This window comes from Dermacentor andersoni, chromosome 5 (assembly GCF_023375885.2).
Source record: "Dermacentor andersoni chromosome 5, qqDerAnde1_hic_scaffold, whole genome shotgun sequence".
Lineage (NCBI taxonomy): Eukaryota > Metazoa > Arthropoda > Arachnida > Ixodida > Ixodidae > Dermacentor > Dermacentor andersoni.
Window position 1 is genome coordinate 1,502,284 of NC_092818.1, and position 27,383 is coordinate 1,529,666.

Here is a 27,383-nt window from a genome sequence, read left to right on the forward strand (position 1 = left end):
TACTTGGTTGGATGGGTGAGGTTTCCACCCATGAATAAAATAGTTTTGGCTAGTAATAGCAGCATACCTTACAGTCTGAATTAAGCTTGTCCAACAAAGCGACCGTTTACGAACTGCGCGAGCGTCCTAAGCAGTAGTAGGTGCTCACCTGCCTTTCGGCAGGTGAGCCTTTTGCTCTTACTTATATTATTATTGTATTTTTTTGCCGCTGACTGCACAGAAATGCCTTCTGATTGTGCTGCTTGCTCTAAGCCGTTACCTTTGGATGCGAAATTTTTAACATGTTCGGCTTGCCAAGAAGGTTTCCACCTTGGAAAACGATGCTCTACAGTAGTTGAAAACAGCTACGCAAAAATGAGTGCAGTTAAATGTGAAACCTGGCTGTGCCAAACATGTCGACCGGAAAAAAGCACACAAGGAGACTTGACACAGACATCAAAAGAAGAATCGTTTGCACAGCAATTTACTGCTGCAAATGAAAAACTAGACCGACTTGCATCTAGCGTAGAAATACTCGCCACGAAAGTACAGGAACTTCTTACATTTAAGGACTCAGTTGGAAAGATCGAGAACTCGATACAGGTAGTGCAGACTTCAATAGAATTTCTTTCCACAAAATATGACTCGGTATTGGAGACAGTCAACAAAAATCAGACGGAGGTGGCGGAATTACGTTCCAAGGTTGACTCACTGTCTTCTACCGTCGAGTTACAGTCAGACCTGATCGACAAAATAAGTGAGCAAATGAATGAAATGGAGCAGTATAGTAGGAGAAAGAATTTCGAGATCCACGGTTTTCCCAGCAAGCCAAAGGAGAACTTGCAATCCTTCCTCAGTGATCTTGCGCAACAACTTGAGGTACCTAACTTTGCGGCAACTCAAGTCTCTGCTATCCACCGTCTACCCAGTAGGGACAGTACTACACCAGCTATTCTTGTCCAGATGTGTTCCGTTGAAGCGAAGGAACAATGGCTTCGATCACGTAAAAACTTGCCAGGATTAGTTCAGAATGATTTTCCACGGTTGTATTTCAATGACAACCTCACACGGGTTAATCGTGAGCTGTTCTGGCTAGCTCGCACTAAAGCAAAGGAAATGTCCTTCAAATACGTCTGGACAAGAAATGGCAAGGTGTTTGCAAGGAAAGCAGACGGCGCTCCACTCGTTCGCATTAATAGAAAATTGGACATTGAGAGGCTTATCTAGTCATGGCTACTACTTTCAAGGTTTGCAATGACCTTTTAGAAGTTTCGCGGTTTTTTTGTTATCCGGGTAACGACGCTTTCCATGTTACTCACGTAAACATCAGAAGCATTCGTAGACACTGGGACCATTTAGTAGCCATTCTATCTTCTGTTCCACTGCTTTTTGATGTCATCGTACTCACCGAGATAAATATCCCGCCAGGTCTATTTTCTAGTTTCGCGCTGCCGGACTATCAGTCATTCTCCTTTTTTCGTCCGGTCCGGAAGGGTGGAGGCGTGGCTGTCTTCGTAAAAAACACTTGGTCAGTCTCCGAACTACACTTGCCTTTCGACCATGCCGAAACTGTTACTCTCCGCTTATCTAATCCTCGATTTTCATTGGCCTTGCTTTCTGTAGATCGTCCCCCATGTGGGAACAGGCGTCTTTTTTTGGCTGAGCTCGACTCCGCGTTATCACGTTTAGGAACCGATGAATGTATTTGCCTCACAGGTGACATTAATATAGATACGTTACGTCCAACAGTAGGAATAGTTGCTGATTATTTAGATACACTATCTAAATGGGGAATTGAAATGACAATCCATGCACCAACTCGCGAAGAATTCCTATCTCAACGTCTTGTTTCATCCTGCATTGATCACGTAAATGTTAGAGCCCATAATCTGGAAGTAAAATCTACCATTGCACAGGTTAAGCTTTCTGACCACTACTTCGTCTGCTGTTCACTGAAACAGACTGTGAATCCTTTGTTATCGGAGGCTATTAACTCTGTCAAACAAATTTGCATAATTGACCCAAGGCTTTTTGATAAACTAGTCCAGAAAAATGATTGGGATAATTTTTTATGCACTGTGTCACCGGAAAACATGTACCGCGAATTTGTAGCTGCGTTTGATGCTTTTAGGCAGGCGGCAACACGCGTTGTCAAAATCAGGCAACGTAACCTGAGCCAGAAATGGATGACCAGCGAAATCCTACCTGCTATAAAGGAAAAAGACTTGTTGTGGACCAAGGCCAAGCGGTCGTCAAACTGCAACGACACGCGCTTAAGATACAAATGTGCCAGAAACAAAGTGAATGCAATGATCAGACTTGCGAAGCGCGTTTATTTCAGAAAGAAATTTCAAGAAGCTCGATCTGACATAAAGAAAACATGGTCCCTAATCAATAACCTTAGAGGCGGCAACATTTCAACGCCTAAACAGCGCCTTTCATCTTATTTTTCTGCAGACGACGAAACTGTGGCAAACTTATTTAATCAGTTCTTTTCAAGTGTCTCGGGATCGAGGACACGGCGACCATCGGTGTGTACTTTAACAGATAGCTTGCTAGATTCCGCATATCTTCCTTTACTATCGCTTGAAGAATTAAGGTCCATTGTCTTCAATCTCAAGACGAACAAATCACCTGGCTTTGACAAAATTTCTGTCAGTGAACTTCAGAGAAATTTTGACGCAATTAAACATGTATTGCTATCCCTTTTAAACTTTGTTTTGGATGGTGGTGTGATTCCAGTTGATATGAAAACCGCAATTGTAATTCCGCTTCACAAGCAAGGTGCACGCAATAGTATTGAAAATTACAGACCTATTTCGATAATTCCCTGTATAGCTCAAATATTAGAAAAACATGTGGCTCTTACGGTAACACAGTTTCTAGATAAGCATGATGTATTGTCATCACATCAGTATGGATTTGTACAGGGGAAGGGTACACAAACACTGTTAGAAGCTTTCTCTGATCTTTTAAACTTGACACTAGACCGCAACCGGGTAGCATGTGCCCTCTTTATGGATGCCTCTAAGGCATTTGACAGTGTTTGTCATGAGATTTTGTTGCAGAAACTGTCTCTCCTAGGCCTTCGTGGGTCATTCTTGAATTTACTAGCTAACTTTCTGCAGGATAGACGACAGTGTGTAAAGGTGGGAAATAGTTTAAGTGTTTTTACCAGTATTCATTCTGGAGTCCCTCAGGGCTCAATATTAAGCCCCCTGCTTTTTAACATTTATGTGAATGATTTGTCCAATGTAGTAGGTGATTATATATATCAATATGCCGATGATACTGTTCTTGTATCTTGTGCAACTAATTACTCTGATGCAATCAGCTCCTTACAGAATGAGGCAACTAAAGCTATGGACTGGTTTGCGGCTAATTTAATAAGCATCAACCCTTCTAAAACGCGACTTGTCTGTTTCCATAACCCCATGAAAAAAATCCTGCCTACGACACCATTATTCTTGCACACATCAGACTGTTTTGGATGTACATGTCAACCTGTTAAAAATGCCTCTTCTGTTAAGTATCTTGGGTTGCTTTTTGACTGTGATCTTTTATGGAACTCGCAATTATCCCACATCTGTAAAAGGCTGCGCGCAGTCTCCTGTGTATTATACAATATGCGATGTCTTATGCCAATCTCCGTTCGAAAAATTATTGTGCATGCTTTAGTCTACAGTGTGCTACGTTATGGCTTGACTGTGTATGGTCATTGTACTCTCAGGTGGAGCTCAAGAGTTAATTCAATTTTACGTTCACTGCTGTCAACAGTGGCTTACGATTTGTGTCCAAAGCAAGATACAGACGTGTTTAGGTTGTTGAATTTGCCAAACTTCACTTCTCTGATTATCGAAAGTGTTGTCATTAAACACTTCTGGAATAATGATTTTAAAACACGATATACGCCTGTCCGCTCCTTAAGACCGAAGGAACCCTACGTCATCCCCAAGACTGCGACAAAGTACGGAAGGAGAACGCGGCAATACTATGTTCCAGCCATATTTAATAAATTGCCTACGCCTGTGTTAGAAGCAAACACAAGACGTGAGATTAAGCAACAACTTAGAATTGTCGATGTTTGATGTAACATTTAGTATAACTGTTCGACATTTTGCTCCGACCCCCTAATAGCTAACTCCGCTATTAACCCTGTGCAATTTTCTGTGACCTGACTGTCAGGCACTGCCAGTCAAGCCCTCTGAGGCTTTGGTAGGCCTGCTATATGTACTCTGTTTTCCTTATGCACAATAAAGATTGTATTGTATTGTATTGTATTGTATTACAGATATCTCTGTTCTATATAGCGCATGGTCCAAGCATGGGGCATCAGCGGTTATATATTTACAAACGTTGTGCGGCGTTAGCCCGTTTTCTCGTGCTTTTTAGAGAAAGAGGATGATAACCGAATTTTTTTTTTTCGGTTGTGTTCGTTCAGTTTTCTACGACGCCCTCACACGCATTACGGAAATTTTGCGCTCAAAAATAGCCATCGCATTCTTTTTATGCGAACCGTCTCTGCCTTTTTGGCCTGTATACAGCCATAATATATATGTCAAAGCACACAGCTTCTATGTGTATCGTGCTGGCTCACCAACCGCAGTGGTCGCTGTGTTGAGAAGCGCCATGGGCCTCATGCAGCAAGGCTAGCGTAGACATATGGTAATTTCAAGCATACTAGACTTGAAATGCGTGAGAACGATGCCAGTGTATCACAAATATTTGATAGCGCCTGCCGCTCAGATGTTTCGTGGTTGCCTTAGGTTGGCCGGGCACGAGCATGCGCTCTTATGCTTTATGTTTTACTGCCTACACCAATCGATCAGACAGTGAGCTGATTTACCATTTAATGTTGGTAATACAGAGACGCCGGTTGTCTTTGTTGAATTAAAATCAATATAAGCAAAATAGTAAACAACACATACACGCATCGCGACTGATAATGCTCGTACACCGCGGCTGATTATGCGCGTCACATTTTTGGGCCCCCAAGACATATTTCTGCCTACAGTAGTTACCGATGCACCGAAAGGCTTCCCTGACGACCTTATATCAACGAACATGGCGTAAATTTCACAAAGTAAGATCTAAAACACCTCGAAATCGTTCCGCAGCACGCGACAGCAATACTTTCAAGCAGCGCCGCGCCGGATCGCCCAAGCCAGAGAGGAGGAAAGGCTCTCCGCGCGCCCTTTCTTCCTCGCCCGATAAAACGGTCTATAGATGGTGAACGGGGTCTAACATTTTTAGCGCACTCGGTGCAGCAGAGTGATATACTATGGCACCATTATCTAACCGTGATCTAACTAGGCTCCTGTAGAGATTCAACAGGCACCTCCTGTCGCTACCCCGTGTAGTTTGGGATAGAACTTTAAGTAAGTTCATGGTTTTTAGACATTTTTCTTTAAGATATTTTATGTGTGAAATGAAAGTGAGCCTGGAGTCGAGAATAACACCTAGAAATTTGTGCTCTTTCTTGAAGGGAATTTGTTGTCCACCCAGTTGTACACAGGGATCAGGTACCAGGCCTCTCTTTCTTGTGAAGAGAACACAGGAGCTTTTGTGCGGGTTGATTTTAAATCCATTTTGGTCTGCCCACTTGGACACTTTGTTTAAGCCCTGCTGTACCTGTCTTTCACACACTGTAAGGTTGCAAGATTTGAAGCCTATCTGTATATCATCTACGTAGACGGAATAATAAATGGCCAGTGGCAGTGAAGGACGAGTGTGTTCATTTTAACGATAAAGAGAGTGCAACTGAGTACTCTTCCCTGGGGTACACCTGTTTCCTGAATAAAAGGTCGCGACAATACATTGCCGATTTTCACGTGGAAGCTACGATCCGACAAATAGCTTTCAATTATGTTCAGCATATTTCCACGGATGCCCATCTCCGACAGGTCTCAAAAAAAAAATTAAATTATGGGGTTTTACGTGCCAAAACCACTTTCTGATTATGAGGCACGCCGTAGTGGGGGACTCCGGAAATTTCGACCACCTGGGGTTCTTTAACGTGCGCCTAAATCTAAGTACACGGGTGTTTTCGCATTTCGCCCCCATCGAAATGCGGCCGCCGTGGCCGGGATTCGATCCCGCGACCTCGTGCTCAGCAGCCTAACACCATAGCCACTGAGCAACCACGGCGGGTCCGACAGGTCTCGCAAGATCCCGTAACACCATGCCGTGTCATACGCTTTTTCCATGTCAAGGAATATCGACAGGAAATACTGTCCATGTATAAATGCATCGCGGATATTTCCTTCAATGCGCACCAGATGATCGGTTGTCGACCGCCCTTCTCTGAAGCCACACTGATAAGGATCGAGCATATTGTTGAGCTCAAGGAAATGTATAAGTCTGCGATTTATCATTTTTTCAAAAAAATCTTACACATACAATTTGTTAGAGCTATCGGACGATAACTTGTTGCCAAAGAAGGGTCTTTTCCCTGCTTTAGAACAGGAACCACAATTGATTCTTTCCATGTGGATGGGAGGTATCCCGAAGCCCAAATAGTGTTGAATAGTGTAAGAAGTGTAACTTGTGCGTCAGTATGTAGGTTTCTGATCATGTCATACATGACTCTGTCAGGTCCCGGTGCAGTGCTTTTGCATGTGTTCAAGGCAGCTCCCAACTCGGCAACACCGAAAGGCCGGTTATACGGTTCATTCTGCCTGGATTTTCGCATGATTGGCTTACGCTCTACTATTTCTTTATGTTTAAGAAAGGATTGGGAATAGTGCGTTGAGCTCAACACTCACTCAAAGTGCTCCCCAAGTGAGTCTGCCTGGTCTTTCAGTGTATCGCCCTGTGTGTTTACCAGAGGTAGTGAATATGTTTGTCGCCCTCTTATCCTATTAACCTTGTTCCAGACTTTGGCCTCATCTGTACGAATTTATACTCGATAAAAACTTCTCCCAACTTTCTCTTCTAGCCTGCCGGCGGGTTCTCCTGCCTTGGGACATTACTTTCTTAATGTTAATAAGATTCTCCGCAGTGGGAGAGGCGCGTAGCAACCCCCACGCTTTGTTCTGTTTTTTACGAGCGATCCTACCATCGTCGTTCCACCACGGGACACGCCATTTGCATGCCAGGCCATTTACTTCTGATATGCATTTTGATGCGGCATCTATTATAAAGGATGTAAAATACTCAACAGCAGCATCAATTCCTAACGAGGACATGTCATCCCATGATATACTAGTTAGGGTTCGGAATTTCTCCCAGTCAGCTGTGTCAATCTTCCACCTAGGAGCCTGTGGTGGATATTCGTTCTCTGTAGGTGTTCTTAGCGGTATGGGAAAGTGGTCACTTCCGTAAGGATTGTTGATAACTTCCCATTCGAGTTCGGGCAGTATACACGGGGAAACTAGGCTGAGGTCAATTGAAGAAAATGTTCTGTTTGCGAGAGAATAATATGCGGGTGCCTTCTTATTCAGCTGCCACGCACCAGAAGAGAGAAGGAACTGTTCAACAAGGCGACCTCGCGCATTTATACGAGAGTCGCCCCACAGGCAGTTGTGCGCATTGAAATCCCCAAGCACAACGTAAGGTTCTGGCAATTCATCTATGAAAATTCATGTTTAGTTAATTTGTAATGTGGGGGTATGTAGAGCGAGCAGACAGTGATAAGTTTGTTGAGGAGAACAGCACGAACCGCCACTGCTTCAAGGGGCGTTTGTAGCTGCAAACGTTGACACGCTATGCCTTTCTGAATAACAATGGCAACACCGCCCGATGATGCGAAAGCATTATCGCGATCTCTGCGAAACGTAACATACTGTAGGAGGAAATTTGTGTGTTTCGATTTTAAGTGTGTTTCCTGTAAACACAGCACTTTTGGATTGTGTTTGTGGATAAGTTCCTGCACGTCATCAAGGTTTCTAAGAAGACCTCTGACGTTCCATTGAATTATTTGTGTATCCATATTGGAAGCCAATAGGTGCTGTGTGTACAGAAACAGAAATATTAATTAGATTTCAGAGATTAGATTAGAGAGCTCTTTCGAGGCCCTGTAATCGGGGTTTTGCCCTTTCTGGAGCGTTCGAGGGAGCCTCGCCGCTCCTTAGGCGCTTGGCGCGCCGTGAGGACAGGTGTAGTGTCCGTTGCCTCTTGTGAGGCGCCGGACACATGCTCTTGCGAGCGAGAAGTTTTCTGTGAGGGTCCTGCCTCGGAAGGCAAGACCCCTGCGCCCACCAGCCCGGAGGTCGATGGGGCTCCCTGAGGGATTTGGCTGCGCCAGCTGTTGCCAGCACTGGAAGGGGCCGGGGAGGTTGGGGCAGCCTCGGCTGCGCCCACCTTCGGGGTCGATGGCCCCGTCTGCTGTGTTGGCGTAGCAGCGTTAGCTGCAGCCGCCGAGGGGGCGGATGGCGTCACTGCCGCCTCACTGGGTGTGGGTCGGACAGCCGCCGGAGTCCGTTGTGGCGCTGCCCCCTGACGCGCCACATCGGCAAAGGTGTGCTTTGGCAGGAAGGATACCCGCCTGCGTGCTTCTTTGAAACTTATGTTTTCTTTTACTTTAATCGTAACTATTTCCTTTTCTTTCTTCCAAGATGGGCACGACCGCGAGTATGCAGCGTGCTCACCTTCACAGTTTACGCAGTGGAGAGAGTTTTCACAAGATTCAGAAGTGTGCTCATTAGCACTGCATTTAGCGCAGGTTTGGCGGCCTCGGAAGCTCTGTGAGCTGTGACCGAAACGCTGGCATTTGAAGCAACGCAGGGGATTAGGGATGTATGGCCGAATACTGAGCTTGATATACCCGGCCTCGATGGACTCGGGCAGGACACTTGTGCCAAAAGTAAGTATCAGATGTTTGGTCTGTATTTCCTTGTTGTCACGCCTCATCTTAATTCGGTTAACGTTGATGACGTTCTGCTCACTGAAGCCCTCCAAGAGAGCTCAGTCAGCTCCAAGAGATCATCATCGGAGACTACGCCACGGGTGGTATTCATAGTACAATGCGGAGTGAGTTACTGTCACTTTGGCGTCGCCAAATGATACTAGGTTGGGTAGGTTTTCATATTGCTTCAGGTTGCGGAGCTCCAAGAGGAGATCACCGCTTGCCGTTCTTGCTGCATGCTTTGTAACCTGTACCAAGAACTTGGGTCAGAGACTTCGACACGAGAAATGGTGAGATTGTTCGTACGTGTTCGTTTGGTGTTTCGGAGTGGACTACGTGGAAGCGAGGAAAAGTTTCTTTTTGACGGGCGAAAAATTCTAAAACATCATCGGTGCGCCCCCTCTTGAGGAAGCGATCAGATAATGGGGGGAAAGAAGAAGCCATAAGAGATTGTAATTTCGGCAGCAACGCCAGCCACCCACCGTGGAGTCCTACAAGGGGACGTTGCAGGACCTGTGAAACACGGCCTGCAAACGCCAGCTGTACATTACCACTATAACCAAATATGATATAACCTAGGTTGGCTATTCACACAAGGTTAACAGGTTAATTTAACCCTTGCTGCCTGGAAAAATTGGAAGTAAGCGGAAGCTAGGAGAAGACAGGAAAGACGAAAAGTGAGAGGAAGACGAAGGCTAGAGGGAGAGAGGGACAGGAAAAGGCAACTACCGATTTCTCCCGGGTGGGTCAGTCCGGGGCTGCCGTCAAGGTGAAGCAGAGGCCAAAGAGGTGTGTTGCCTCCGCCGGGGGGCCTTAAAGGTCCTAACACCTGGCATCGGCTCAACCTCCAGGATCCCCCTTTCCCCGGACGCGGCTGAGCCGCGCACGGCTACACGCGGGAGGGTCCAACCCTCGTGTGCTCGGGTATGTGGTGTCGCAACACACCAAACGCCTGCTGACGCAGACGCCCCTGCGGGGGACAAAAAGTAGGCCTGGAAAAGCCCTAATGGTGAAACAAGAAATGAAATTGACTTCATAGTTTCAACTGATCCCAGCATAGTGCAGGATGTAGAAGTGATAGGTAGGGTAAAGTGCAGTGATCATAGGTTAGTGAGGGCTAGGATTCACCTCAATTTGAAGAAAGAAAGAGTAAAATTGGTCAAGAATAAACAGGTCAACCTTGAGGTAGTAAGGGTAAAAGCAGACAAATTCAGGCTGGTACTTGCAAACAAACATGCAGCCTTAGAACAGAGAGATGATGATGACATTGAGCTAATGAATGAAACCGTAACTAGGTTGGCTTCAGAGGCAGCAATTGAAGTGGGAGGCAAGGTACCAAGACAACCAGTAGGCAAGCTCTCCCAAATAACAAAGGACCTAACAAAGAAAAAAAAATGAAAGTGTCCAACTAAAGAGATAAGACAGAACTGTCAAAACTGATCAACAAGGCGAAAATAAGTGATATGTATTTGGAACTATAACGTGAGAAAGACCGAAGAAGCCGTAAAAAATGGACGCAGCCTGAAATCAGTGAGAAAGAAACTTGGCATAGGACAAACCAAGATGTATGCACTGAAAGATAAGCAGGATAATATCATCAGCAATCTCGAAGGTATAGTAAAAGCAGTGGAAGAATTCTATACTGACCTGTACAGTACCCAGAGGAGTCAAGATACCTCCAGAAACAGTAATGAACAGGATAGAGAAACTCCTCTTATAACTAGCGATGAGGTCAGATGGGCCTTGCAAGACATGAAACGAGGAAGAGCAGCTAGAGAAGATAGAATAACAGTCGATTTCATCAAAGATGGAGGAGACATAATGCTTGGAAAACTGGCGGTTCTTTATAAGAAGTATCTATCGACTAAAGGGTCCCAAAAAACTGGAAGAATGCAAACATTATACTAATCCCCACAAAGGGAGACGTTAAAGAATTGAAAAATTCATAGAAGAATAAAGATGGATTAGGTCGCATACGGCAGAGATTGTCAGCTCCTGACTGGAAGCTTACCATTATCATTGAAAAGGAAGGTGTACAATCAGTGCATTTTATCGGTGCTGACATATGGGGCAGAGACTTGGAGACTGCCAATGAAGCTTGAGAACAAGCTAAAGACAGTGCAAAGAGTAATGGAAAGAAGACTGCTAGGCATAACGTTAAGAGACAGAAAGAGAGTGGTTTGGATCAGAGAGCAAACTGGTATAGACGATATTCTAATTGACATTAAGAGAAAAAGATGGAGCTGGGCAGGTCATGTAATGTGCCGGTTAGATAACCATTGGACCATTAGGGTTACAGAATGGGTACCAAGAGAAGGGAAACACAGTCGAGGACGGCAGAAGACAAAGTGGAGCGATGAAATTAGAAAATTAGCGGGCGCTAGTTGGAATTGGTTGGCGCAGGACAGGGGTGATTGGAGATCACAGCGAGAGGCCTTCGTCCTGCAGTGGACATAAAATAGGCTGATGATGAACCCATTCCTGGGAAAAACAACGGTGTTGTCACAAAAGGGATGTCGAGGAAAAACACTTGTCAGGTGGCAACCTTGTTCCCTCAACACTATCCGATGCAATTTCTACCGCAGAGCAATGGTTAATGTTTTACACCTTTCAAATTTCTTACTATATCCATGCTCTTTTTCTCACAGGTCTTTCTGCATAGGCTTGGTTGGGTAGTGAAAAATTGCATCTATATTTCCCTGCTGCACTTTCAGTTACCATATTGACTCAATTCTAACACCTCCTCTATTGTAATGCGCACCCGATTTCCTGACTGAGAAAAAGAAACGAAAAAACACAAAAAAAACCTCAACTGTAACGTGCACGTGTTTGCCGTAACCTAAAAAAATCCTTTACAGCACTGCACACTTCATTCATTCATAGAGAAATACAGCTGCTTTCTCTCATTTGAAAGACAGATTTACTTCCAATACACTAAAGTTGCAATAAATAAAAATGTAGCAGTTTTGCCCAAAAAGACAAAGCATCGTTACGATAGTAAATTAGTAGACAGCTATATGAAGTAAAGATAGTAGTTTTATCGGCCGCATGAACTTGTGAACATTCGCTTACTAACTAAATTAACAAGCATGGTGTCACACATGCACAAGCAAACATGAACAGGTCTCACTCGATGACCGCGGAAACTCTCTATCAATACGCTGGAATGAGGAAATCGGTCTCACTCGATGACCGCGGAAACTCTCTATCAATACGCTGGAATGAGGAAATCGGGTAGCAGGAGCGAGTGAATTGACCTTTGTGCTGCCTCTCGCTTCAATGTGAACTAAGTGATGAGACCACAGAGCGGTGTGCCTAGACACGTAGTCATTGTCCCCATCGCAGACTGCTTTAAAGATACCTTTTTTAAAGCATAACTCCTGAATGAACATAAATACAACACAAGGCAATTAACTTACAACAAAGGCAAGGTCCGTACCAATTACGGCATGCAAAAGCAGGCATTCATAATTGCAGATTTTCTGAATCATCCACCCTGGCTTACTCACTATAATAAATGAATCACCGTCCCTAAGCACTTTAAAAAAAAGTGAACATGTATTTGCTGTCGCTTCAGGTATGACTGTTCATTCTTTTGTACACAAATCGCATTCAGTATTTCTGTTACGTATTTCATGTACTTTTCATTTTTTTGTGTATGTATCCACTTTGTGTACCATGCTCACCCTGTGTGCTTGAGTGTTTTGTGCACTGGGAACGGGTCAGGGAAGGGGACTGACACTCAGGCATTCGTGCCTTTTTGTCAGCCTCTTTGACAGAGATTATCTGTATTTTTTCTGTCGAAATAAACATTCATTCATTCAAGATAGCAGCTGTCGCACACAACAGCCGCCGTATGCAACAGCTGCCGGAGTAGAACGCCTATCCTTCTGCTTGCACCAATCCTGCACCCAAGTTTTGGGAACTCTGAACGCCCATGGAGCTCTAGTGATGCGGCCCGATTTCCGTTCATCTCCACACACGTAATCACTTTCCTTTTAATTGCGGCATCAGGATGAACTCGGCGTGCCTTCACAGTCGGCACTTATATGCTGATAGAGCAAATGCAGAAAACGCGAAGACAGATGGTGGACTAACCTTAGCACACACGGAACAGCCTATAGCAGCAAGGCTCGAAGTGCATACAAGGCGGCCATTTGGAAATTCCGATTGCAATATGGTACCGCAGATTTAGGGTCGTACTCGATGCTAATGTGGACGCAATTCTTGGACCCGTTTTATTGGAAAAAAAAGTGTGCGTTAGAATTGAGTAAACACCATATGTGAAACCTATGCGAGCTCACAGCTGTCTTCTCTTGAAATTCGCAAGCTGTGCAGCAAAAGCCATGTCCAGGAACTGTTCTTGCCTAAGCAGCCCTTTTGCTACTGGAAACATGAGTTGGATAACCTGCTTGTTTGGGCCATGAAGCTGCACTAGAGTTATTGTCGGCGGTTGAACAATCAGCAATCAACAGCAGCAGCAGGTCACTACAATGAAAAGAAGATGTCTTTGCTCGTATTCTTTTTGAGCCTCGATTATTTCTTAAGATTTAGCTTGAGTGTTCATAAAAGGCAGTTCATAGCATCAAAGGAATAAATACACCTCACGTGCAGATGCCACTGTTGACGGCGACACTCACCCCTTTGGCCGATGCAGCCAGTTGTGTAAGAGTCACCTCGAATTTGGCCATTGGACACGGCATTGATCCTGCAGAAGCAAAAATTAACGGCGGACCGCAACAGCACTGTTCTACTCAGCAACGAGGAAAGACTTACATGAACAGGGATAATGTGCTCATGACGCCGCAGGCATGGAAAGCATGGCTGAAATCAGCATTGGAGGGGTAGTGTGCTGCCACATCGATAATAATCCACCAGCCAATGAAGAACTTGATGCACATGCAAAATAATAAGCAAGAGGAATATGACACAAAAATAATCAGGTATAAAGTCATGTTTCGAAAAGTAGCACTGCTAAACGGACAAGGACAGAGGCAAAGACGAACACGACCACTGGCGCTTCTTTCTTGTTATCTGCGTAATACTGTTACTTTTCGAATCATGAATTACTCCCAACTCGCCCCTTCTAGTACAAAGTCATCGGGCTAGGCACAATGCAAGACAATGCCTGTCCTTCGTATGGTAACACCAAGCACTTTGAGGCTTGGAATAGTAGAAGCAAGCAACTGACTGCATATTTCATTTTTGAATGTGGGCACACTTGTGGCTGCTTGTAGCAAAAAGGTCATGAAATTTATGATAGAGACATGTGCCTCAAATTTGTTTAGTAGTCCTCCCTCTTTTTAATCGCCCTATGGCTTTGACACACAAGGTATGAATCCAAGCTAAGCTTTAAACAGAAAAGAACACCAGGTGACCCGTTATTAAACAGCCAAGAGAGAAGCATTCTATTGTGGAAAATATTGTCCTTGGCAACTGAGATGACAACCACCAGGAAAAAAAAGGTGTACTGCACTGTACATGTGGTGGCTGCAAACATTTATAAAAACCTGGTATTCACTACCTTCAGACATCATCATTAGAGACCGGATCATAGGCAAGTGCAACAGGGCCACACCCTATTTATGCAGGGGCAGGAAGTGTTTCTATTAGTGACTTCATATTGCACATAAATGACCATTTCTGTCCTTTGTGCCTATGTTTGCTTTTAACACCTCAAAATGCTTTTTTGGGGTGCTCATCATGTTTCAAAAGCACAATCGGTTACTTCTTTCTACAGGACCTGGCACCACTGATAGATGCTGTTATGGGAATACACCTAGCAATGCAACATAGCAAATAAGCATGGATGTGACCAGAGGTGGGGGACACACTTGTCCAGGGAGGAGGGAAAGCTGTAGCATTCTGTTGCACAGAAATTTCGAGGTGGAGGGGTGAGGCAGGTGCCCAGTGTGCTCCCCCACCCATTTTGGGTTTGAGTACACTCAGGGACTCGCGAGAATTAACAAACCTGAAATGCCTTTTAGAGTTATTATATCTGAAGTGACACTTGGCAGATATTACTTGAATTTTATTTACAAGGGCATCCTGACTTCTTAGAAATTGACCATCTATTTGCTCTTAAAAACACAGATGTGTTAAATTTTTTAAATGTTATCTGTGACAAACAATTGTATGCTTTTCCTACTGATGCCAGAGACCTCTTTCAATCATTACCTCATGGCGAACTACTGATCAAACTTTTTATTTCAAGTGGACTTACACTCAATGGAATGGAAAGCCTTATCTTCAGAAAAAAAAGAATTTGTATTAGCACCTATTCTGAACAGTGGTTTTTGTCTAAATTAGACAAAGCAATGTCTGGTTATATGGAAAGCAAGAAGTGGCAAAAACCTTTACGCATGTTGATGACTACATCATTTTTCTTGACAAGTACTCAGCTGTGATGCAGACGCAGGCTTTCAATGTTTGTGCATCATTTAAAGAGTTCTTCAAGCCCCTCGAATTGACATATGAGCAACCTACAAACAGCACCATCAAATTCCTTGATATTCAGCTACTATTCACCCAGACCATGCATGTTGGTGCTACAACCACATAGCAATAAGTCCACCCTGACCTACATTATTGCACATTTCAAACTTGTAAAATAGAGGGAATGCATGTTTTCTGAATGCAGTCCAGCCCTCATCAAATGGATGCTAGTTTTCATTTATCGATCTACACGATTGTCACAAGCAAGGTACATGTGCAGTGTTCCACTGCAAATTTCTGCTCCATAAGTCATGCACACCGAGTGATAGTCATGGGCTCACACCATCTGACAGACACCAAAAAAGTGGCTGTCATTCTGTACATTCATGAGCTGATGATGATGTTGCACGTGGTTTTGTGGCACAAGGGCCAATGATGGCCAAAGAGTGCCAAGAAATGGTATGATGTAATCGATGGTGCAGTCAAGGACAAGAGATGCTTCTGACATGACATGACAGCCACTTTTTTGGTGTGAATGGAGAGACTTGTGGAGTTATTGGTGATGGCCTTCATCCGTGAACGTGCTTGTGAAACAGCAATTAAAAGTGCGATATATCTACATCTACATCAGTAGTGCTAATATGGTTCTGATTATCATTTCAATAGATTTAACATACATACATATATATATATATATGTATATATATATATATATATATATATATATATATATATATATATATATATATATATGATAAATCTATGGAAATGATAAGTAAGGTGTGCTATGAATGTAAAAAGTAAGCTATGAAGGGAGATAAACTAAAGACATCAGAACCATATTAGCACTACTGATGTAGATGTAGATATTGACACGTGTACTTATCTTTATCGGGCGACCCCGTTTCGCCGCTTAACAACTGTAATCGCACAGCGACGGACGCGCCTGCATGTATCCGACGTTTCTGGAAAGTTATCGATGCTTCTACCCGGCTGTCTGTTGTCGCCGAACCTTGTGTTATCTGATTTATTCGCCTGACGAGAATGGTGTAGAACTTTGTGGAAGGCACGCAGGTCCCAACGATTAGTCTGGAACATTCGACGATTCTGTATAAAAGCCGACGCGCTTGACCCGCTGACCTGATTTTCGCCGATCGCCGACTGTGTTCGCCGCTTTCGTTGTGCTATAAGTGTAGCCTGTTTTGTGGGCACAGGTTCGCTCAATAAAATCTAGTTTTCCCTTTCACAGTATTGCCACTGTGTTCTTAACGTCACCACCACCATCTGGTGGAGGTGCTAGTGCGTTCACGTACCGAACGCCCCCGCAAAGCCGCGATCCAAGCCCGAAGCCCGAGGACAAAACCAACATCGCCCAAGACCAGCGTGCTAGCCGCAGACTTCAAGGACTGCCCCCAGAGCACGAACTTCTACCTGAGTCGACAAAGAAGATCGTGGTCAAAACAACCCCAATGGCTGCCCCAGCGTCCCCCGTTAACCTACAACAACCTCGGGACCCACCAACCTTCCATGGAGCAGCGACTGAAGACCCGGAAACATGGCTGGAGACCTACGAACGCATCGCGACGTTCAACAACTGGGACTCCGACGACAAGCTGCGGCATGTCTACTTCGCCTTAGAAGACGCCGCCAGAACTTGGTTTGAGAACGGGGAATCGACCTTGACAACGTGGGACCTGTTCCCTAGCGGCTTCCTGCGCACCTTTACAAGCGTCGTGTGCAAGGAAAGGGCTGAAGCTATGCCGGACGCCCGAGTGCAGCTACCAAACGAGAACGTTGCCATCTTTACGGAAGAAATGAGCCGCCTATTCCGCCACGCTGACCCGGAAATGTCCGAGGAATAGAAAGTCCGGCTACTGATGCGTGGTGTAAAGGAGGAACTTTTCGCCGGTATGGTACGAAGCCCACCGAAGACCGTCGAAGAGTTTCTTCGCGAGGCCACTAGCATCGAGAAGACACTCGAGATGCGAAACCGGCAATTCGACAGCCGCACCAACTCTACAAACTATGCCGGCGTTCAATCGCTGGCCTCCAACGACCTGCGCGAGGCTATCAGGGCAGTCGTACGAGAGGAGCTCCAGAAGATCTTCCCGTCGTCGCACCCTCAAGTGGCCTCGATCACTGACATCGTCAAAGATGAGGTTCAGTGGTCGCTTGGGGTTCCGGAGGTGCAACCTCAATTACCGCAACCCCAGCCAGAAGCGATGACCTACGCCGCCGTCGCACGCCGTCAAGGTCCTCCTCTGCGACCGCGACAAGGCCCTGTAACGCCGCTATTCCGTCGACCACCCCCGCCGCCAGCACGCCCACCCATCGCCCAGCGCAGCTACCCGAGGAAGACAGATGTATGGCGCGCTCCTGACCACCGCCCGCTGTGCTACCACTGCGGAGAAGCCGGTCACGTCTACCGACGATGTCCATACCGGGAGATGGGACTGCGAGGTTTCGCAGTCAACGCTCCGCGCCCACAGCAAGGTGAACGCCCTCGCGATATCAATGACTACCTCGCAGCTACTCAGTGGAGCTCTCGACGACCGTCGCGTTTGCCATCACCAGGCCGCTACCTGTCGCCGCAGCGCCGACCATTCACTGGCCCAGCCCGGGGCCGGTCAGCGAGCCCATATCCGGAAAACTAAAAGCAGCAACCAATGGAGGTGCGGTTGCTGTCCGTCGAACTGACGAAGACCCTCCGCCGCCGACGAAGACGCCGAAGAAACTACCTCGACAACATAACGACACGCCGCTGTCCCGACGAAGTCTGGAAAGAAAGAATGCGACGACGAAAGACGACCTGACAACGTCACATACCAGCCACAGGTCAACGCGACGCAGCCGTGATCCGACGCCAAGACCTAACTGCAACGCCAGACAAAGAACCACCGACCTCGAGGTGCTTCTGGACGGCCACGCAGTTACCGCCTTAGTGGACACAGGGGCTGATTACTCCGTAATGAGTGGACACATCGCCGCCCAGTTGAAGAAAGTTAAGACCGCATGGGAAGGCCCTCAAATTCGGACCACTGGAGGACACCTCATCACGCCGACTGGAATCTGCACGGCAAGAATAACCATTCATGACCGGACTTATCCTGCCACCTTCATTATCCTCCAACAGTGTTCACGAGACGTCATTCTCGGTATGGACTTCCTGGACCAACACGGCGCAATCATCGACCTGAAGTCGAAGTCAATAACGCTGTCGGAAGATAAAGCGATGCCGCCGGAGAGCCCTCGTAGTCACCGCGCCTTGAGTGTGCTCGAAGATCAAGTGAGCATCCCGCCGCGCTCCAGCATTATTATTTCCGTCGGCACTGAAACACCCGCTGACGTAGAAGGCGTCATCGAAGGCGACCAACATCTACTGCTCGACCGTGAAATGTGCGTCGCAAGAGGGATCGCTCGACTCCACGGAGGGCAAGTGGAAGTTATGCTAACCAACTTCAGCCAAGAGTTCAAGCACATCAACAAGGGCACGACAATCGCACACATCGAGGAAATTGTGGAAACAGGCAATGCCTTTGTCCTCTCGGATTCAGCCGTATCTACCCCGATGAGCATTGTCCCCGAACCAGACTTCGACGTGAATCCAAGTCTTCCTATGAGTAAGCAGCAACAGATCAGAAGTCTTCTCCGACGATACAAAGACTGCTTTTCGACGTCATCGAGGATTCGACAAACATCAGTTGCAAAGCATCGCATAATAACCGAAGAGAGCGCTCGACCACTCCGCCAGAGCCCTTACCGAGTTTCGACGCGAGAACATGAAGCTATTAGGCAACAAGTCGACGAAATGCTGCGCGACGACATCATCCAGCCGTCGAAAAGCCCGTGGGCCTCTCCTGTAGTCCTGGTAAAGAAAAAGGACGGAACCCTACGCTTCTGCGTCGATTATCGTCGACTGAACAAGATCACGAAGAAGGATGTGTACCCCCTTCCACGGATAGACGACGCATTGGATCGGCTCTGCAACACTAAATACTTCTCGTCGACGGACCTCAAGTCTGGCTACTGGCAAATAGAAGTCGACGAGAGAGATTGCGAAAAGACTGCCTTCATCACGCCAGACGGCCTCTACGAGTTCAAGGTCATGCCATTCGGACTGTGCTCGGCGCCTGCAACGTTTCAGCGCGTCATGGACACTGTGTTAGCCGGACTGAAGTGGCAGACGTGCCTTGTTTACCTGGATGACGTCGTTGTCTTCGCCTGAAATTTCGACGATCACCTTAGGCGGCTTGCGACAGTGTTAGAAGCCATCAAGTCATCAGGGCTCACTCTGAAGCCGGAAAAGCGCCGTTTCACTTACGATGAGCTTTTGTTCCTAGGCCACGTGATCAGCAAATCAGGAGTACGCCCCGACCCACAGAAGACAGCTGCCATCGCAAAGTTCCCGCAGCCAACCGACAAGAAGGCAGTGCGCAGATTCCTTGGCATGTGTGCCTACTATAGGCACTTTGTCAAGGACTTTTCACGCATCGCTGAGCCGCTGACAAAGCTAACTAAGTGTGACGTCGAGTTCAAGTGGGAAACGCCGCAGGCCGACGCATTTCAAGAACTCAAACGACGCATACAGTCGCCGCCCGTACTTGCGAACTTCGACGAGCACGCCGATACCGCAATACACACTGACGCCAGTAGCCTAGGCCTCGGTGCCGTCCTAGTCCAGAGAAAAGATGGACATGAACACGTGATAGCTTACGCTAGCCGGTCGTTGTCAAAAGCGGAAGGCAATTATTCTACAACTGAAAAGGAATGCCTCGCCATCGTTTGGGCTACAGCAAAATTTCGCCCTTACCTATATGGCAGGCCATTCAAAGTGGTCAGCGACCATCACGCGTTGTGTTGGCTAGCTAACTTAAAGGACCCTTCAGGACGGCTGGCGCAGTGGAGCCTCAGACTACAAGAATACGACATCACTGTAACATACAAGTCCGGAAGAAAACACTCAGATGCCGATTGCCTATCACCCGCCCCCATTGACCCACCGCCGCAAGATGATGAGGATGACGACGCCTTCCTTGGCATAATAAGCGCGGAAGACTTCGCCGAACAAGAACGAGGGGACTTGGAGCTAAAAGGCCTAGTCGAGTATTTGGAAGGGCACACCGACGTTGTCCCTAGGGCATTTAAGCGTGGATTATCTTCGTTCACGCTTCAAAACAACCTACTCGTGAAGAAGAACTTCTCACCAGTCCGCGCCAGCTACCTTCTTGTTGTACCGTCAGCGCTGCGTCCAGAGATACTGCACGCCCTACACGACGATCCAACCACTGGGAACCTCGGATTCTCCCAGACGCTGTCGAGAATACAGGAAAGGTATTACTGGCCGCGTCTGACCACCGACGTCGCCCGTTACGTCAAGACATGCTGAGATTGTCAACGACGCAAGACACCACCGACAAGGCCAGCAGGATTACTACAGCCGATCGAACCTCCTCGCCAACCATTCCAGCAGATTGGGATGGATTTGTTGGGGCCGTTTCCGATGTCAACATCCGGGAATAAGTGGATCGTCGTGGCGACGGGCTATCTCACCCGCTTTGCTGAAACTAAAGCTCTACCAAAAGGCAGCGCAGCCGAAGTGGCGAAATTTTTAGTCGAAAACATCCTGCTGTGACATGGTGCCCCAGAAGTCCTCATCACCGACAGAGGAACGGCTTTTACAGCAGAGCTCACCCAAGCCATTCTGCAGTACAGCCAGACAAGCCACAGGAGGACAACTGCCTACCATCCGCAGACGAATGGTCTCACAGAGCGCCTGAACAAGACCCACGTCGACATGCTAGCCATGTACGTCGACGTCGAACACAAGACGTGGGACGCAGTCCTGCCGTACGTAACCTTTGCGTACAACACGGCGGTGCAAGAAACAACACAGATCACACCGTTCAAGCTGGTCTACAGCAGGAACCCGACGACGACGCTTGACGCCATGTTGCCGCACGTAACTGACGAAGAGAATGTTGACGTCGCTAGCTATCTCCAGCGCGCCGAAGAAGCCCGACAGCTCGCCCGCCTGCAAATCAAGAGCCAGCAGAGGACCGACAGCCGACACTACAACCTCCGACGACGCTTCGTCGAGTACCAGCCTGGCGACCGTGTTTGGGTCTGGACCCCGATACGCCGACGAGGACTCAGTGAGAAACTACTCCGATGCTATTTCGGACCCTACAAGGTCATCCGACGTATTGGCGCTCTGGACTATGAGGTCGTGCCAGACGGCATTTCGCATTCACAGCGGCGCCGCGCACGATCTGAAGTGGTCCACGTGGTGCGCCTTAAACCCTTTTACGGACGCTGACGAACTTCATCATTTTTGTTCTTTTCTTTGCTACGAGTGCTTTTGTTTATTAACTTCGTTTGTTTGCAGCATCGGGTCGATGCTTTTTAAGAGGGGGGTATTGACACGTGTACTTATCTTTATCGGGCGACCACGTTTCGCCGCTTAACAACTGTTCTCGCACAGCGACGGACGCGCCTGCATGTATCCGACGTTTCTGGAAAGTTATCGATGCTTCTACCCGGCTGTCTGTTGTCGCCGAACCTTGTGTTATCTGATTTATTCGCCTGACGAGAATGGTGTAGAACTTTGTGGAAGGCACGCGGGTCCCAACGATTAGTCTGGAACATTCGACGATTCTGTATAAAAGCCGACGCGCTTGACCCGCTGACCAGATTTTCGACGATCACCGACTGTGTTCGCCGCTTTCGTTGTGCTATAAGTGTAGCCTGTTTTGTGGGCACAGGTTCGCCCAATAAAATCTAGTTTTGCCTTTCACAGTATTGCCACTGTGTTCTTAACGTCACCACCACGTGACAATATATAGCACTTTTAATTGCTGTTTCACAAGCACGTTCACGGATGAAGGCCATCACCAATAACTCCACAAGTCTCTCCATTCACATCATGAAGATTCCACAACCATCTTTCTTTCACACACATCTATGGTAAAACAGATGCTTTTAATTAATCTGCCCTTCCCCGTGTCATCCACTTGTCGAACGACCTTCCCAATATCCTGGTAGCTGAAGCTAACACAGAAAAATTCTGTGATGAGATAAACAAGCATTTGTTACTTTAACTTCTTGTCTGCTTTGCTTCCTGTCTGCATTTTTTGCCTCTTTTGCTGTGAGAATTTTCGACTTTGTGTAAACTTCATTCTTCATTGTGTCATTATTAACAAAGTGTTCACATCATTTGTACAATTGTATGCTCCTTAACCATGTAAAATTTTGAAACTCCCGTTACCCAATGCCCATTCTTCAGGTTTGTAAGGTATTTTGAATAAATATGTAAAAATTATTAAATAAACACTGCCTAACAACCCTTAAGCGCAAGGGCCTGGCAGCACGTGCTATAAGAAGCGATACTCTTACAATAGCAGCTTCTAGTGAGAGGATGAGCGACAATGTCCGGGGCTTATGACCTGCAGTGTACGAAGATCACACAAAAAGCCCAATACTGATTTCGTGTCAAAAAATGGTTCTCTACCAAAAAACATTCCTGGATGAAGAATGTTATGACCGTAGGTAGAAGCAAAGTACTTCTACATAGAGGTTCTGCTTTCTGACATTATAACAAACTTTCAGGACTGTCAGCCTTTCACAACAACTGCCATACATAAGAGCTTAACCACCAGTCAGAAAAAAATTGTTTGCTATATGTATGTCCTATCCTGAGTCGACAGAACAGCACTTCAGTTCGTCTTGTTTTTGTTACAGAGGCCCAGGATTCAAACTGCAGCTTGATAACATGGAGTTTATTTAGAGTTTCAGTGTCCCGCATAGGTTGCAAATTGCCCCATTATTTCCTGTGTATGATAGGCTTGAAACCTATTGGAGGGGAGGCATTTCGCCTTGAGACATCTGGTGTGTGGAATAAAGGAGAGTTGTGTGTCAAGCACGATGCCTAAAGGCCTGTGCTCCTTGTTCATGGATATTCGTTGCCCGTACAGTTCCGTACTACTGGGATCCAGAACTAGCCCTTTCTTTCTTGAGAAAAGAACACAGGAACTTTTCGGGGGTTCATCTTCTAGGTAGCTTTCTATATTGTTAAGCATATTTTCTCTAATTCCCATCTCAGCCAGGTCTCGCAATACACCGCAGCACCACGTCATGTTGTAAGCTTTTTCCATATAGAGGAATATGGACAAGTACAGCTTGTGTACAAATGCATCCCGGATGCTTGCCTCGATACGCAAGAGACTTTCAGTTGCAGACCGGCCTTCTCTAAAGCCACACTAGAATGGGTAAGCACACTAGGAACCGGACGAGACAGAGATTGATAATTTTTTTCACAAAGTTTATAAAGGAAGCTCATAAGCACTACAGGCCGGTAATTGGTCACCGATGAATCTTTACCATGCTTTAACACAGGGATAACAATAGCCTCCTTTGATTTTGATAGCAGATACGCAGCAGCCCAGATACCGGGGTGGGACTGCGCAAAGTCATTTCGGAGCAATTTCAGAACAAGTAAAGTTGCCTTTTGGAGCAGATTGAAGCAGTCTAAATTTCATTTTGGAGCAATTTGGAGCAGTTACAAATTCCATTTCGAAGCAGTTTGGAGCCAGCCAATCTTAACTTTGGTGGAATAATGGAATATGGCAGTGCACTTCAAAACCATGACTAAACACAAGTTAAGTCAACACAAAGCCCACAGTAGAAGCCTGCTTTTTAGCTATGTGTACTAGAATATGGAAAAGTGGGTTGAGCGGCGGCATGGCGCATGCTTTCCTGTAAAACTGAAAATATTGGTGGCACTACAATCGACCTATATATTCCTGCGTCGATGCTCATGATGACAGCAGAAAATGCTCTCAAATTACGCGGTCCAATATATGGGATAAAATAATTTTTGGCCCCATGTGTGTCACTGCAGACCTAGAGAGCCACAATCAACCCTGGACTGCTATAAAACTACTGTAATCTGTTTTATTGAGTCAGCAATTATATGGTCACTCCAGGTGCATTTCTGCCGGTCACTCGCTCGCTGCTGCTGTCGTCGCCATCTCCGTGATGTTCCATACAAAGTCCAGGCAACATGTTTGCCCCGCACCATATGCTGTATGTGTGCTGTATGTGCGAGTGAAAGCATGCGAGGGTGAGCCAAGGAGGACAGCTCAATCTTGCGCACGCAAGGAAGGAAAGCTGGGAGGAAGCACGGCATCTTTCGTCATGTGCAAGGCACCAAGGAAAAGAGAGGAAGGGGTTCTGCTCCAGTAGCTGCTGCGTATGCTGTGGCCTATCTTGAAAGCAATCTGCGATGGAGACAGAGTCCGAATGCTGATAGCTTCATGTACACTGTTTTCGCCGTTCAGTTCACATTGAAGGCAGGCAGTACAAAGGTCAACTCGCTCGCTGCTGCTGCCGTGCTTCCTCACTCCAAAGTTTTAACAGCGAGTTCTCACGGTCACAGCATACTTGTTAATTTAGTTAGTAAGCGAATGTTTACAAGCCTTTAGGGTTGATAAAGCTACTATCCTTACTTCTTATAGCTGTCCACTAATTTGATATCACAAATGATGCTTTGACTTTTGGGTAAAACTGATTTTTTATTCCACACCCACCATTAGCCGTCGTGATGGGTCAAAATGGCTCTGACCTCGTCCATATGGGCATTAATACAGATCGGAATAGTTTTACATTACACCAGCCCTGGGCACAGAGACGCCTGTGTACTGAACCCACTGCAGCGTGCGCCTTCCTAATACCGTATTTACTCTAATCTAGGCCGATAGTTTTTTCAAATAATCATATTCCAAACTCTAGGGTCGGCTTAGATTCAAGGATTTTAAAAAATGCGCCAGTTTTTCATTGAAACTGCTAAATATGGTGCATAGCTAGCGCCATCTAAAAAAGTCAGTATCGCAGCCACTACTAGTCATGCCAGTAACCAACCGTACACAAGCGAGGTCGTCATTTTGACCTGTGTCGTGTTGCCCGTATCAGTGTGCGGCGTGGTGTTATCGTGATGGCACCAAGCAGGAGATGCCACTACAGTGCCGCTTTCAAGCGATAAGTTGTGATAGCCACAGAGGCATTGTCAAACCTTCAAGCCGGCAGGGACTTCAGCGTCGACGAGAAAAACGTCCGTCGTTGGAGGGGACAACGACAGCAGCTTTTTGCATGCGCCGCAACGAGGATGGCATTTAGCGGACCAAAGAAAGGCCGTCACCACAAAGTGGAGACAGTTTTGGCCGACTTTGTTCGGACGCAGAGAGCAGCTGCCCTTCCAGTGACAACAGAAGTGCTCCAAGCGAAAGCAAGGGAACTTTCAAGGGAGGGAGGCCAAACGCCAAAGGATTTCAAAGCCAGCCGGGGCTGGCTTCAGCAATTCATGAAGCGTTTTGGCTTCAGCCTCCGACGTCGCACTTCCATCACCCAGAAGCTGCCAAGCAATTTCGAAGAAAAGCTGATAGCTTTTTGGCGCTACGTGCTGCGAAAGAGAGAAGTGGCAAGCTACAACCTTGGACAAATCAGCAACACTGACCAGACGGCTGTGTATTTTGATATGCCAGTGGCATACACCGTGAATGAAAAGGGTGCCAAGGAGGTGAAGGTGCACTCTGCGGGCTACGAGAAGCAGCATGCAACTGTGATGCAGTGCTGCACAGCTGATGGACATAAACTCTCTCCTTATATGATATTTAAAAGGAAGACACTGCCTGCTCAAGAAAATTTCCTAAGAAATGTCATTGTGCGGGCAAATGAGAACGGCTGGATGACGGTGCGATGGTGGAAGAGTGGGTTAAGATTGTGTGGCGACGGCGTCCAGGAGCCCTTTTGACAAAGAACTCGCTCCTTGTCATCGACTCTTACCGTGGGCACTTGACCGACAACGTGAAGGCTGCGCTCGCCCAAGCGAACACGGACCTCGCTGTCATACCGGGCGGCATGACGGGCCAGTTGCAGCCACTTAATGTCTGCATCAACAAACCTTTCAAGGATTGTCTGTGGAGATATTACACGGACAGGTTGACTGATGAAGACCACATGTTAACGGCAACGAGCCGCATCAAACGTGCATTGCTATCGCAGCTGGCGGGCTGGGTAGCTGCAGCGTGGGACGACATCCCAGGTACTATGGTCGTGCGCGCCTTTAAAAAGTGCAGCATATCTAATGCGCTTGACGGTACTGAAGATAGTGCACTGTTTGAAGGTGACAGTGACAAGGAACACATTGACGAGCCTAGCAGCGACGATGACGTTGAATGAGCTCTGCACGTTCAATTCAATAAATGCTGTTTGCATATATATATATATATATATATATATCTATATATTTTTTTTTTGTAGTCAGGCTTTAGGGGTACGGCTTAGAATCGGGATCGGCCTAGATTCGAGTAAATAAGGTATCTAATTTGCACGCAGTGCTATCAGCCTGCTTTTTTTTCATACTGTAAGCCTTACACAAGCTCGTACGGAGTGGGTACGTATAATAAAGGCAAAGAACGTCAAATAAAACATATCAAAACATATAAATGGAAGACGTGCCATACACTAACATAGTTAACACTGTTAACTATGTTAGTGTTAGCGCCGTGTTTGTGTCCTCCTCTTTCTGGTCCTGTCGTCTAGCGCTGTTTGAATTTTATTGTTAACACTGTTAACCTGACAGCTTTTGAAAAAGAAGTGAGTGTCTTTTTATTTTGGCAAAGAAAGAAGGAAAGAAAAGAAGAGCATATATTGTAACGATGTTAATAAAATAACAATATTTATTAAGGGTGAACTTGTGCCCACAAGTAAATGTCACTGCAGTCGTGAAGAAATCCGCGGCAGTCGTGTTCTCAAACTGGCCTCGAACCGTCTTCCTCTTTCTCTCGCGTGACACCTCGTGCACGCCACGTGCACGAGGTGTCATGCATGCGAGCTGGTCCAACTGGCTACCCCTGCCACGAAGATCGCTGCCTGTTGCTGAACACCACGGTACAGCATGCACAGTGTCCAATACGAAGGACATGCAACTTGAATGTGACCAAGTTGTCGCGGCATTATCCCCCTCCTTACCGCATTGGCCCAATGCGTGAGAGAAAGTAGGGGTTGCTGTGGGCTCTCACATTTTTTTTTTTTTTTCGGTTCATGACCTTTCCTGGTAGATTTCATGCGG

General features: G+C 46.5%; 1 protein-coding gene across 11 annotated transcripts in view; it reads right to left on the minus strand.

The window, feature by feature from the left end:
• Window positions 1-27,383, minus strand: part of LOC126529887 (transmembrane protein 50A) — a 205,725-nt gene that overhangs the window by 132,806 nt on the left and 45,536 nt on the right. For 10 of the 11 annotated variants that reach the window (XM_055070084.2, XM_050177349.3, XM_050177350.2 and 7 more), the window contains exons 2-3: window positions 13,601-13,713; window positions 13,465-13,532 (exon numbers count right to left, since the gene is read on the minus strand). In XM_055070084.2, the coding sequence (XP_054926059.1) occupies window positions 13,465-13,532; window positions 13,601-13,713 (181 nt within the window). Of the gene's footprint in view, window positions 1-13,464; window positions 13,533-13,600; window positions 13,714-27,383 lie in introns of those variants that run through there. The other variant, XM_055070085.2, reaches the window with a different exon arrangement.